This window comes from Acinonyx jubatus, chromosome D2 (genome assembly GCF_027475565.1).
Source record: "Acinonyx jubatus isolate Ajub_Pintada_27869175 chromosome D2, VMU_Ajub_asm_v1.0, whole genome shotgun sequence".
Lineage (NCBI taxonomy): Eukaryota > Metazoa > Chordata > Mammalia > Carnivora > Felidae > Acinonyx > Acinonyx jubatus.
In genome coordinates, this window is record NC_069393.1 from 12,516,614 (window position 1) to 12,530,630 (window position 14,017).

General features: G+C 52.9%; 1 protein-coding gene across 4 annotated transcripts in view; it reads left to right on the forward strand.

Moving 5' to 3' along the window:
- Positions 1 to 14,017, forward strand: part of SGMS1 (sphingomyelin synthase 1) — a 110,500-nt gene that overhangs the window by 92,109 nt on the left and 4,374 nt on the right. For all 4 annotated transcript variants that reach the window (XM_053206822.1, XM_027049926.2, XM_053206820.1 and 1 more), the window contains exon 4: positions 12,903 to 13,056. In XM_053206822.1, coding sequence (XP_053062797.1) covers positions 12,903 to 13,056 — 154 coding nt within the window. The remainder of the gene's footprint in view (positions 1 to 12,902; positions 13,057 to 14,017) is intronic.

The following is a 14,017-nucleotide window of genomic DNA, read 5'->3' on the forward strand; positions in this document are numbered from 1 at the left end:
CCCTGGGGTATCCCACGTTCTGGATTTATCCGGTTTTTCCTTTGTAGTGTCGATTAGCCTTTTTCTCTCCTCCATTTTTTCTCTAAATAGAAAGTTGGCTCTGGAGACTTGATTCCAGTTCAGTTGTGACTCCGTTCGCAGGAACGGTCCCCAGGAACAAGGGAATGGTTTCTGATGCTGGACAGAAGAGTCGGGGAGGCCACGGAGGCCGGGGCTGCCCCTGGCATGGCGGGCCAAGCTCGAGAAATCGAGTGACCAGTTGAGGACTAGAACGGTGTCAGAAGGGGGAGAAGGGGTGCTAGAGGGGGACCCTGGACATTAGCTTTGCTGCTTCAGAGCCCTGCCCACGGCTGATCAGCCAGGATTGAAAGGAGCCTCAGGAAGTCACCCCGCCCTCCACAGCCTCGCCTGCAGAACAGCCTCCCCCTGACCCGTCGCACAGAGAGGGAGCTTCTCACCCCATAAAAGGACAAACCGACCGAGTAACGAGTAGCGGGAACACCTGAGGTCAGAGTCAGGACGGTCTCACACAGCTGCTTCCCAGCCAGGGCAGTTGCGTTGACCTTCTCAGTTCCCCAGTTTCCTTAGTGGCCGCACGGCACTAGTGACACTTTCTGGGTCTGTCTGAAGGAGCTCGGGGGAGACGGCAGCACGTAGGGCTCAGTCGACGGAAAACGCCAAAGGCAGGGTATGCTTCAACCCTACGCCCTCCCCTGTCCGGCGAACGTTCGCGTCACGGGCCGGCCTGCGTCGCACGCCTCCGGGGGCCGGCGAGCGAGGAGTGAGCGTGGGGGGCAGAGGTGCCTGTGTGGACAGCGCCTCGGCCCCCTGGTGCAAGCCCGCACCCTCGTGGTCCCTGTGCAGAGTGCTGCAGCGGCTGGTGCTTGGCCGTCCCCCGGAGGGAGGGCAGGAGGGCGCGGGTCGTACCCCTGGGCAAAAACCTGACGTGGGGAATGAGGGTTTCACAGGCCCCTTGGGTCTTCCCACTGGGATAGTTATGCGTGAGGCGCTTGGGAGACCCCTGAGTGGGGCGCCGTCTAGGACGGTTAGTGGTACGGGGTCAAGGTTGGGCGAGCACGGGAGCCGTCACGTTCTGCATGCGGGCACATGAAAAGGCCCGAGACAGGGCGGGAAGTAGAGCCTCCAGAGGGGAGAGCTCCCCACGTGACCCCTTTCCCAGCCTGTCGGTTGGTGGCCCTCGCACGGTGTCCCGGCGTCATTCAGCTGCGTGGGACGAGTTGGGCCGTAGAAGACGCTTTGTGTGTGACGTCGTCTGGTGGTTCTGCCGTCATGTTGGGAGTCCTAACGCCGGTGCCCAGGACGTGGGGCTTCCAGGAGGAAGGGCCCGGCAGGCTCGCGGCACTCAGTACGCTCATCTCCTGGCCGTGTGCTGGGCACTCGGCAGGACCGTGACGGGCGTGTGCGGTGACCAGGGCAGGAAGGACAGCGGCCTCCGTCAGTGCTCCCGCCACAGAGCTGAGTCCCCCTGGGGACATGCAGAGGGGAGTCGCGGTGTGCAGCTGCTCAATGAGGAGCTCCTGGGACGCACGTGTCCTGTGGCCTAGCGGACACCAGTCGGTCACGCCGTCGGCCCTGTTACCGTCATCAGAGCTTTTCTGCCAGGAGCGTGTGAACCAACCAGAACACAGCCTCCTGCCTCTTGTTCCCGCTGTTTCAGATCCAGTTTTAAAAAAGAAAACGCAACAGCAAATATTTGCAAATACTGTGGTGTCCTTAGCTTTCCGTATGAACGTTGGCTCTGACCGTCAGGACAAAGGAAGACCCGCCCCGGGCCCCAGGTTCGCGCACAGCCCACGGCTGACGGAGGAGGTACCGTGGGCTGTTTTCAGCTCTCTCGCCAGTCACCCTGCGAGGGAATCCGTGGCTCAGATCACGTTGAGGTGCATGCTGGGCTCTGCTGTGTGGTCTCCGTGGTGACCTTGGAACAGAGAGGGTCACGGTCACATGGCAGCAAGGGCGCTCGGCTGGCCGGTGCCATGATCTGACACGGCATCTTAGTGACGTGGTTCTCCTCGGGTGCAAAGTTGAGTGTTCTTCCCTGCACCCCCGCCCCCGTGCACTTGAACGTGGCCCGCCGTTGGACAGGCTGTGTTTGGGTGGCAGCGGGGGTTCGCTGTTCTGCGGTCAGGACACAACAGCCTCCGTGCTCTCTCCTGCCCACCTCCCAGAATCGAGAAAGGTCCGAGCTCCTGCAGCCCGAGGTTGAGCCGTGGAGGCCCCGCTCCCACCCTGGGGGGACCTCGTGGCCTCTTCTGGTGCTTTCTCAGGTGGCTGCCCCGTGGCAGGCGGCCCTGCACGCCCGCCGATCCCAGGTTGTGACGAGGTCCCGCAGGCCTTGTCGGCCGTGAGAACACGGCCTGCGTCCCTTGCCAAAGTAGCTTCGTGTCCTGTTGTGGAATCGTGTGGGATTTAATTTGTCAGTGCGCGATTTTACCTCATTTTCTGCTTGCCGCCCTGTTTCTTACCGTCGTCACCGTGACCCCCCCCTTTCTGTGTTCATTCTCACTTTTAACTATTTCTCACAGGTAATTTCCAGACCCTTCCCCATCCCAAGGCTCTTCCTCTGTCTGCCTCCAATGCTCTCTTCCTTTTTCAGGGACACACAAAAAAAAAAAAAAAAATAGAAATGCACTGGATTGTTTTCTCTCCTAAAAAGATTATTTTTTTCCATTTTAAAGAAACTACACATTTATTGTAGATACACTAAAAATAATACAGGAAGAGGAAAGTTTTTACAATCACTCAGAGCCCTGTTTACTGTTAATGTTTCCGTATGTTTATTAGTCCTTTATGCATCGTTGTCTTACGTATTTCTCATCTTGCTTTCTGTGCAGTTATTCCCATTTCCTTATAGTTTACCCTTGATATGTGCAGTTTTACATCATTTTATAAGCCTTAGAGTTTCTGCGTGGTTTTATTTAAGGGACATCCCCAGAGAGCCCCCAGATTGTGAGGCAGGGAGATTGTTTCCTGAACAAGCATTTCTAGAGCACCTGCCCTGTGTGGGGTGAGATTTGAGGATACACAGATCGATACCACAGGGGCCCCCATGGGCACCCAGGTTCCCCTGAGTCACCCGGCAGATCGCCGTCACCTGCCTATGGTGCCCGCAGAAGGTAGTATACGCTACTGGGTGTCGGCCGTCCCGGCCAGGTCTCAAAGGGTGAGGAGTTTACCAGGTGGGGTTGAGCTACGGGGAAGTACAGAGTAGGCCTGGGGAAGGGGGGTGACCCTGGGTGTGGGCCCCAGTGGCAAGTGGCCAGGGATGAAGCCGGAGAGGCGCGGTGGGCAGACGTGAGGGGTCTTGTCACCCTTCTGAGGAGCCAGGCTGCAGGGGAAGGCATAGCAGGAGTGAGAGGTGGTCACCTGTGCCCCTTCGAGGGACCCTCCAGCTGTCTGGGAGGGAGGGGGGACAGAGGACTTGCCCAGGTGCTGGATGCGGGGCCCCTGTCCTGAACACCCTGTCGTTTGGCACCCCCGGGGGTGTGAGGGAGTTACAGTTGATTCAGAGCTGCCCCCCCCCCCACCCCGCTGTCTCCCAGTTACTGTCGGTCTTTAGTGACGGGGCAGGGAGTCTGGCCACGTCTCAGGTTGTGAGGGAGGCGATGAGGCCGCGTTGCCACTATGGCCTGATTTAGAGGTGAGGTGGAGAGGGAGGGCTGTGTTTGGGGGACACTGGGAAGGTGACAGGTTTTCCACGTGGCAGCAGCTGTCTAGAGTAAGCAGGTCACCAGGCTCAGAGAACTCAGTAGGCACCCCAGGGAGACCCACAGGTGGTGGCAGATGGGTCTCCAGGAAGCATTTTCCACTGTGTCAGAGTAGGGGCAGATGGACAAATGGACTTCTGTCCTGAGGGAAGGGCTGCCCGGCCACCGCAGGCCAGGGCGTCCCAATGAGAAGCCATACTCCCTGCTGGAGAGGTTCCCGCTGGCCGTGTTTGAGATAATTATAGTATCACAATGAAATAATGGCAGTAGTTGATTATAATACATTAGGGCAAAAAAAGCTTTTAAGAACTGAGGGAGAAAAAGGTAAAAGAAATACTAGAAAATCACCATTTGTAACGACTACAGTAGTAATTCAAGCAGGAGCCATTATTGGTGCTAAGGCCATTAGGTGAAAGATTGAGGGCATGATACTTAGCTAATTTAGAAAAGAACACAAACTGCTTATTAATTATAAAGGGGCAGAGGTGTGTATTTGGTGGAGAAATCCGGCAGGCACTCCTGTAGCCAAGTGATCAAACTGGTCACGGGACAAATGATGAGAGATGCTTGTCGCTATGGTGTGCAGAGAAGGGCCTGCCATTTCTGTAATATTCCTGCCAATAACATTTCACCTGGACTTGAACATAAACAATCAGATAAACCCAAATTGAGGGACATTCTGTAAAGAAACGAGGCTGGACTCTTCAGAAATATCAGCGCCATAAAAACAAAGACCGAGAAACTAGCAGACTGGGAGAAATTAAGACTGTGACAAGTGTCCTCACTGTGCATTCTCTGATCAGACCCTTGGCTGGGGCATAAGAGCTGTGAAGGGCATTCCAGAGATGTCTTAACTGGGACCATACTGCCTCGTTGTTAAAAGTTAGGAGTGTGACAATGGAGGAACACGTCCTAGCATATTCAGTTTGTCCTCAGCTGGTCCAGGAAAAAGAGGGAGAATGGAGCAAGGGTGGCAGCACATCGATGATGGAGGAGGCTAAGCACAGAGTCTGTGGGTGTTTATCAGACACACAATTCCCAAGGATAGTGGCTCAACTTAGGATTTTCTGATTTTACAGTGATACAGTAAACACATTTTCCACTTACATTTTTCAACTCACTGTGGGTTTATTAGGAGGCAGTACAGTCGAGGAAGACCTGTACTGTCCTTTAGATTTAGGGATTTTCCTAATAAACATCTGAGGGAATTTGCTTATAAATTTTTGCTTCATGAACAAGTGAGGCTAAAGGATCACTCAACACTAAAAGCAAATGTACTTTTGTTAAAGGGTGATTAGTGCTTTGCTGAAATACTGGATTTATTTAATGTAACAAATAAGAAAATGGGAAATCTGGAGCCAACCTTTTTTTAAAGATTTTGTGAAGTTTTGGTAAGTCTCCTTTACTAGAGGTCATAAAAAAAATACAGAAGTTTTTAGGGGGAGGAAGGGAGGCTCGTTGCGCATTTCGTGTTTTATTGATGATAATTAGAGAGACCGTGCCCCCACAAAATAAAAAAAAAAAAAAAGAAAACAACCCGCACAGTATTTGAATGGATGGATACACTTGACAGTGGAGAGGTGCAGAGAGCCAGATCCTTCAGACCTTAAGGGAGGGAAACGTCTTTTTAGAAGTTGCACGAATGTGTTCTAAGAGGACGCGCAGTGAAATCTCTCCACATCAGTGGAGGTGGACGCGATATTTGTGGGTGAAACGAAGTCTTCCCGGGAATGAAGCAGTTACCACGTGGAGGAGAAGGGTTCAGAAAAGTGCCTTGTGACCACGGACGAGAGTCGGTGAGGGCCGCGTGGACAGCCACCCCGATCTGGATTGCTGGGTGCCGGGGTGGGGTTCTCCCCGAAGGACATGGTCATTGCCATGCTGCTCGAAGTTTGGACGCACCTTATAACGGAGCAGGCACTTGTGGCAGACCTCCCCTCACCTTGGCCGGGGGGTGCCGCGGGCGAGGAAGTATCATTCTTGCCGTCTTCCAGACGAGAGGACGCTGAGGCCGCGTTGGGCAGAGTGTCCGTCCGGAGCCCCCCGGACGCCGGACCCCGACCCGGGGCTTGTGCTCCTGTGCAGGCAGACTCAGAGACATTGGGAGCACCCCTCCGGCACAGCCCAGCCCAGCCCAGGGCGAGGAAAGTTAAGGACAGGTGGGAAACACCTTGTTAGAGAAGGCGGAAAACGTGCCCTTGGCTTGTGAACGATTTCCATGAGAACAACTTTTATAGAAACGGGGAAGTTTGATTTAAATGGAAAAAAAAAAAACCCCACTTATGGAAAGTGGCTCTTTAGCGAGTACTCCTGTGCACCTGCCTGGAAATGACGTGCGTACAGTGGGCTGGATTTCGTGAGAACCGCCACCACAACCTGGAGATGCTCTGGAGCCTGTGTCATCCGGGGAGGCGTTGGGGACAACAGCAGGCTGTCTGTAGGGACCCAGAGGCAAGCTCGCTTAGGGAGGGGAGAGGTGGGATCTGAGCCCAGACGACTCACTGGGTGAAACAGAGAAACAGCCTCTCTGCTGATTTGCTCATCTGTGAAATGGGCGTCCCAGCCTCTGCACCAACCACCCCCCAGGCTGGTGAGGATACGACCGGATCATTAATGGGGAAACTCAGTGGAAAAGTTGGACTCTCCGTCCCCACGAAAGCTAGTGTTTTCGTACACAAAATCACCCTGTTACCACTCCCTTTTTCCTGCCCGCTCAATGGTAGTAGGACGGTGTGAGAAACCGTGCGGGGCGGGAGTACGGAATCACAAGAACCGTTCACCCAACCCGCAGGCACACCACCTCCACCTCTCCCGCGAAGGACGTTCTCACGACTCCTGCTAGTTCTTACGGACGCGTCATTGGTTGGGAGGGCTGCCCCGCCGGGTGACACGCAGGGAGCGGCGGAGTCTTGCCGTTTCGGGCTCCGTCATGAGGGAGAGAAGCTGAGGGAAGCCGCAGTGTGGAGCGTGTGTTTCTCGGCTGCCCTTCCGTGCCGCGATGCCTGCTTCCCTAGCGGGTGTGCCTGTGGTCTGGGGGCTCAGAGCGGCCTTCTCGGCTTGTGGTAGAGGAGAGTGACGTTTCTGTTTGGCGGGGAGATTGTTCTTCAGCAAACAACAAAAATTTATTTGCCCTGATCTTAGTAGGTAGATTCCTTGAATGAATGAATGAATGAATGAATGAATGAATGAATGAATGAATGAGTAATTTGAGAGCTACCTGGCTGCATGGCTTTGCAGCGGGGCATGATCACAGGACGTGACCTCTGAACATCTGGACAGGAGGAGGCTGCTGGAGGAAAAGTTACCCCGCGTGTACCCAGGTCCTGGCTCATGCAAAGCTGGGGGGACCAGCGGTGTGCAGGGGGCCTGCAGTGCCTCGGACAGTGGCAGATGGGGTCCCAGGACGTGGGTCCCCTCCCCAGCTCCAACACTGAGCAGCCGGCGGATGGGACCCGCCGTGCCGATTTTCCAGGGCTTCTGCAGGGCGAAGCCTCGGTGAGGGGCAAGGATTATACTCAGTAGCATTTCCACGCCCGTCGCCTTGCAGCCATTCGTCAGGGTTAGACCGGAGCCGTTGGATGAGTCAGCGTTATTTGGTGAGCTCGGTTCCGGTTCCGGGTGTGCCCTCTCAGGCCAGTAGGGGGGGAGTGTCCCTGCTCTTCAGATGCAGCAAAGGGAAGAGGCAAGTGCGCTAGACCATGTGCAAACCGGGTGATGGTGAACAAATTCTCATCCACGCGCTCTGGTACTCAGCCCTGAAAACTTGGGGAAGCCTGCTTTCTAATAGCCAGGGGCTCACTGGTTTCTAACTGTACTAGATTAGTCTGCGTCATTAGGAAGCCTCTCCAGCCTCCTCCTGCTCGCGGTTTCTTCCTGTGCCTTGTTATTGCTTAAGCGATTTGGGCCAGTTTACTTCTTAGCCATTCATCAGATGCTGAAGAAAATTGCTGTGTTTTCACTGAAAACTGACTTTTCTGTGTCCCTAAGAGACGATAATTCGCAGAGTGAATTACTACAGCTTTGTAGCGTCTACTGAGAAAGTGATTGGTGTGAATGTCCCCCCAAAATATCTCTGCTTTCAGAAATGAACATTCAACAGCCTCCTGTTGTGGGGGGCGGGGTACTTCTCCAGCGACAGTGGGGTGAACGCAGTCCATGTTCTTTCCCACCGACTGCAAGTAAGAAACACCCCGCAGAATGTTCGCAGCAGCTTTTTGAGGATGCCGCAGGAGGGGGGCAGGCAGATTGGGGAATGAAACTAAAGTAAGCATGAGAGAGAAGACCAGAGTTCCTGTCTTTTCCTCTTCTTTAGTCTCTTCCCGTATGTCCTGCCTGCACTCGAAGGCCGCCGAGATCCCACAACTGGAGACTTCCAAGAGAATTCCTCTCTTTCTAGCCCAAGGAGCGGGGACTTCTAGAAGTCCCTTTGGGACAGAGACTGGGAGAAACCCTGCCAGCTTCCATTGAAACCCTGCTGACGTGTAGTTTGTACGTTCTACGTGTTCTCTGTGCTTGTTTTTAAAAAAATACAGCTGATTATGCCAAATGTTTTGTTTTTTCCTCGATAAGAGACGATGTCTATGATACAAACTTACTACACAGGCCTTATAAACTGATTTCGTTCATCATTTATTACGCAGTCGTAGCCCAAGTCAACGCATTTGAATCACTGTGGTGTGAGTCTAACCAGTCGCCTCAGATGGTGGTTCAGTAGGTTTGAGAATCATTTTATCGGGACTCCCGATGTTGCCAGTACTTGCCGGCCTGGGCTTCGAGTAGCAAGCAAGCAGTTATTTAATAACAATTCCTGGTTAGATTGTTTCCACTCTGTTCCTTTTATACTAATATCATAGTGGGAGAGTTCTACCTGAAGCGTTCATTTCCGTCTGGGATCATTTCTTTGCGGCAGGCTCTGAGACTCCGTGTAAACGAGTCCCGGGCGATGCCGTTTGGATTGCCGGTCAGTATCGATGATGATTTTTACAGAATTTTGTCGATTGTCATAACGATGATGCTCCCCAAGTGGTAGGTGAGGAAGTGGAGGGTTAGACTGGTCCGGCCGCCTCGGATCACCCAGCTAAGTGGCAGAGCCCAGTCTGCCCGCCACCCCTCCCGGCTGGCAGGTGCATTCGGCTCACCCCCCCTCACCCAGCCGCTGGGCCTGCCCCGCCAGCCCCTGCCCTGCTTCCGCTTCCCTCAGCTTTGCTAACTTGATACGGGAGCAAAGTTTGTATCTGTTTGTTTGGCAGTCTCCATGCCTCCCGCTGGTCATATCCTTTGTCCTCTGATACATTTTGTCTCCCACGTTGGTGTTATTTACTTGGTTCATATGGTCAGTTTCCGTGAAAAAGATGTTAGCTGGTTTCTGCTCCGGTTGTTAGGCAACATGTCTTTTACTTTGTTTGTTTGTTTTTTTTTTTTAACATAATTAAAATTTTTATGTGGCCATAGCCATCCTCCTTCTTTTCCTGTTTCCCACTAAGCTTGAAGAGACCGCCCCTCCCAGAGGTTTGACAGCCATGGAAAGAGATTTTTTTTAAAAGAAAGCTTAGGTGTTTTAAGGGCACTTGGAAGAAATGCAGCATTAATTTTCAGCTATTTTTTTCTCGATGCTGTGTTTACCTGGTAATGTCTCCCTCCTCCCCATGCGTACAGGTTCCCCACAGATATTTTCGTGCTAAAACGGGAGGGCAAATTACAGGGTGGTGGTGCCTGAGAATAGGATTTCTAGTGTAAAAAACACAGTTTTTGGAAAGACAATCTGAAATGGAATAAAATGAAAAGCTACCCAGGCTTTTGTTGCCATAAGTTTCCTCTTTATACTATGCATTGTTATGGCAGAACTGGACCCAACTTTCCATTTAAATCTTTTGAAAAATTTCTATCGTGTTTATTACATATGTGCAATTTAAAAAAAAACAAAAACAAACGGGCACCTGGGTGGCTCAGTTAAGCATCCGACTTCAGCTCAGGTCGTGATCTCACCGTTCATGAGTTTGAGCCCCACGTCGGGCTTTATGCTGACAGCTCAGAGCCTGGAGCCTGCTTTGGATTCTGAGTCTCCCTCTTTCTCTCTGCCCCGCCCTCATACTCTCTCTCTTTTTCCAAAAATAAGTAGACATTTTAAAAATGTTTTTAAACAAAATGGTTCTGTAGAATCTTTAACGACACACCGTAGCCACCCATCCCCCTGAACCCTGACCAACTCCAGCCCACGTTCCTAACTCCTTTCAACAATTTTAACTGAAGCTGGTGGTGCTTACCTTCATAGCTTTTTACTTTTCACAGATGTGTGTGTGTGTGTGTGTGTGTTACCCTGCGGTCTGTAAGGGACACGGCAGTTCTGTTTCTCTGTTTTTCTGATGGAAGTCTTATTATTGACCTCCTACGGGAAGGCTGGAGGGAGGGTCCATGGTGCCCCAGCCCCACCCTCCCGGTGGGCGGTCCTGCTTCCTGTCCCCTCTTCCCTGTCCGGGTCTGGATTTCTGTTCTGACCTAACTCCACATTTCGTGTTCACACTATTAGTTTCTAATTGCTCTTCGTAGCCAGCTTGAGTCGTTTCCTATAATGACTCTTGTGCACAACATTTTGTTTCTTAGAGAGTTAGCGATTGCCTTGCCTTTTGCTTTCTTAGTGTTCTGTGTGCACACTCACCCCCATGTGGTTTCACCTTCCCGCGGATGACCCTCGTACCCGTACCCACCCCCCACCCCCCCCCCCCGCCCATGGTTCACTGTGCAGGCTCACAGCCCCTCGGCTCTGCCTTCACTGACGACCTAGCAAATCCTGTCTCTTCTTTTTTTCTGCTCTTTCTGCTTTACAAAGCGTATGCTCTCTAGTTCCCTGAAGAGTATGTAGGTGGTAAATACTGTGAAATCTTGTGAAAACGGCTTTAGTCGATCCTGTACTGCAGGGTCGCTTAAGAGTATGGCTGGGCATAGGTTGCTAAGTTGAAAATCATTTTCCCACGGAACTTGGAGGCAGTTTTCCAAAGCCTTCTGTCCTCCAGGATTGTTTTTGAAAAAGCTGACTCTTGATCCTTTGTATGAAGCTTGTTTGTGTTTTTTTTTTTTTATAAATACATCATGACTTTAATTTTAATGTTTACTTATTTTTGAGACAGAGAGAGACGGAGTGCAAGTGGAGGGGAGGGGCAGAGAGAGAGGGAGACACAGAATCCGAAGCAGGCTCCAGGCTCTGAGCTGTCAGCACAGAGCCCGACGCGGGGCTCGAACTCACAAACCGTGAGATCATGACCTGAGCCAAAGTTGGCGCTTAACCGACTGAGCCACCCAGGCACCCCAAGTATGAAGCTTGTCTTTGATTTCTGGAGGCATTAGGGTCTCTTGCTAACCCCCCACTGCGTACCTGAAATCTCGTGGTGCCGAGTCTTGCCGTAGAGGTCTGTTTTCTTGTGGTGACCCTTTGAATTTGGAAATCTGTCTCCTCTGTGCCATGTGTCCAACCTGCCATCCTTGACTAGAAATCTTGATACATTTTCTTAAAGGGAAATTGTAGCAGACCACATGTTTCCCAAAGCCTGGCATGTTATCAGTGAAATGTTGAAAAGGGTCAGGGTGATTAATTCTGGTTAAAAGTAACTAGTGTGCTGGCAACCTAAGATACAGACCGTTTGACATAGCAAAGAAAAATGGCAGGGAGTGTGTTGTTTAAGCCTCTGATGACTCCGGCGTGCAGCCCAGACTTGCATCAGAGACGGAGATTTATCCGTGAGATTGTTTCACTCTTACTGAAAAGGAAGAGCGCACGGTTCCACTCACGTGATTTCAGTAGATTGAAGGTACATCCAATCAGTCCCTTGTGTCACTTTGGTCGCCGTAAGTCCCATTTGACCTCCTCAGCCTCCAGCATCAGCTGGGTCCGTAGAGCCGCTGTCCTGTAAGCTGAGCACGGGGACTTGTCCCAGATATTTTCCCCCAAGTGGCTCCCGTCGTAAACCGCGATCAGTTACTCTTTCTCTATCAGTGTAATTTTAAAAATGGGGCAAGCGTCTGCTGAAACGTGCTCCAGAAAGCGCAAGCAAGGAACGGCTGTGGCCACACGCTTCCTCTCTAGTGAACGTGGACGGCAGCCTTCATGGGGGGTTTACGTGTCTTGATGGAAGCTCAAAAAGCCGGAACATTCCCGTGCGCCTCCTCTCCTCAGCACCCACACCAGGCGCTTCTGTGAGCACGTGTGGGGGGCGTTAGTTCTGTTGCTCCCTCCCTGGAGGGACCTCTGTGTCACACCGACTGACCCCTCCCCCTTCAGACTCCAGCGACGAGTGCAGGCTGTCACCTGTGCATCCGACCACTGAGCTGTAAATTGGGGGTTCCCGTGACCCCGCCGCAGATTTGGTTAGTTTGCTAACAGTTGTTCCCAAAACTAAGGAAAACATGTAACTTACCAGAGACCCGGTGTATTATAAGAGGATGTAACTTAGGGCAGCCGGACGGAAGGAATGCCCTGGGCGAAGCCTCTGGGAAGGGACGTGGGGCTCCCACGCCCCCCACATCTCTACTTTGTCATCAGCCTGGTCGCTTTCTGAACCTCCATCCTTGTGCAGTTTTGTGGAGGCATCGTTATGTAATAAGGATTTTTTTTTATGTTTTTATTTATTCTTGAGAGAGAGAGAGAGAGAGGCAGAGCGTGAGCAGGGGAGGGGCAGAGAGAGAGGGAGGCACAGAATGTGAAGCAGGCTCCAGGCTCCCAGCTGTCAGCGCAGAGCCCGATGCGGGGCTCGAGCTCACAAACTCCGAGATCAGGACTGAGCAGAAGTCGGACGCTTAACCGATGGAGCCGACCAGGCGCCCCTGTAAGCAGGACTGATGAGTCATTGACCATCCACCTCCAGCCCTCGCCCCTCCCCGGTGGTCCAGCCTTCTGATCACAGGGTTGGCTCTCCCGGCGTCAAGCCCCGACGCTCCGGGGCCTTCCGAGGGTCACCGCCCTAAGGAGCTCTCAGGTGCGGGTGAAAGCGGCTGGTTGTGACTAGCCACAGATGCCTTTTGTCTCAGGAAATGGCAGAGGTGGTGTCGGAGAGCCACGTCCAGGGCCAGGTGTGCGTTTCTCGGCAGAAGTCAGGGTATCGCAGGGCCTGGCCCTGACCGGAGGAGGGCGCCACAGCACTCCGGGGTCCACTGGTAACGCCTCTCGTCTCTCCTCTCCCACAGCTGTTCGGAGACTGGGAAGCACAAGTGCGGAGGATAATGAAGCTCATTGCCGGTGGCGGCCTGTCCATCACCGGCTCTCACAACATGTGCGGGGACTACCTGTACAGCGGCCACACGGTCATGCTCACGCTCACTTACTTATTTATCAAAGAGTGTAAGTCGAGGACAGCCCTCCGGCAGCGTCCCCAGCGCGCCCCGACACCGCGGGCCCCCAGCGCGGCGGCGGGGGGCGGGGGCCGGGGTCACCGCTCTTGCCCCGGGGGCGGGGGGCGCCTAGTCTCCTCGTCTCCTCTGGAGTCGGCAGAGCCTTCGGGCTGCGCTACAGCTGCTGGAAGGAGCCGGGAGGAAAGCTCGTGAGCCCAGGCCTGGTGGCACGTGATGTAGACCGCGTGTCACCGCCCTACGCTGCGCCTGGGGGTCAGCGAGGTCTCTGCCCTCATAGAAGCCGGGGGCTCAGGGGCACTAAGTGATGCAGGCGCCAAAAGGGAGTCTCCTTTAAAATGCACGTAAGGGCCGCCTGGGGGGCTCAGTCGGTGAAGCATCCATCTCCTGATTTCGGCTCAGGTCATGACCTCCCGGTTCGTGGGTTCGAGCCCAGCATCAGGCTCTGCGCTGACAGTGCTTGGGATTCTCCCTCTCCCGCTCTCTCTGCCCCTCCCCTGCTCGCTCACTCTCTCTCAAAACACAGAAACTTACAAACAACTACCTAAAATATATTTTTAAACGTACTTAAAATATTTTATTGCGAAACCCACAAAAGATATTTAAATAAACCCCTGTCCCCTGCTCAGATTTAACAGAAGCTGGCATTCACCATATCTGTTTCAGATAACCCTTTGTGAAGCACATACAGCGCTAACATATGATTAAGGCTGTTCATGCCTTGCTTCCCATGTTCCTGTGTCATTTCCACGCATGTCTTGAGTCTTGCCGATGATGGCTTTGTGGTTTCTAAAATTAACATGGGGTATGACGTTATATATGGTCTTTTGCCCCCTTTTTTCTCTCAGAGTATGTTTGTGAGACATGAGGCTCTCTTTCTCCTGCGGTCCAGAGGGGCCTGGGGGGGGTACGCGTGGGGAACCTTCTGAGTGAATTCTAACACTTTCTGTCGG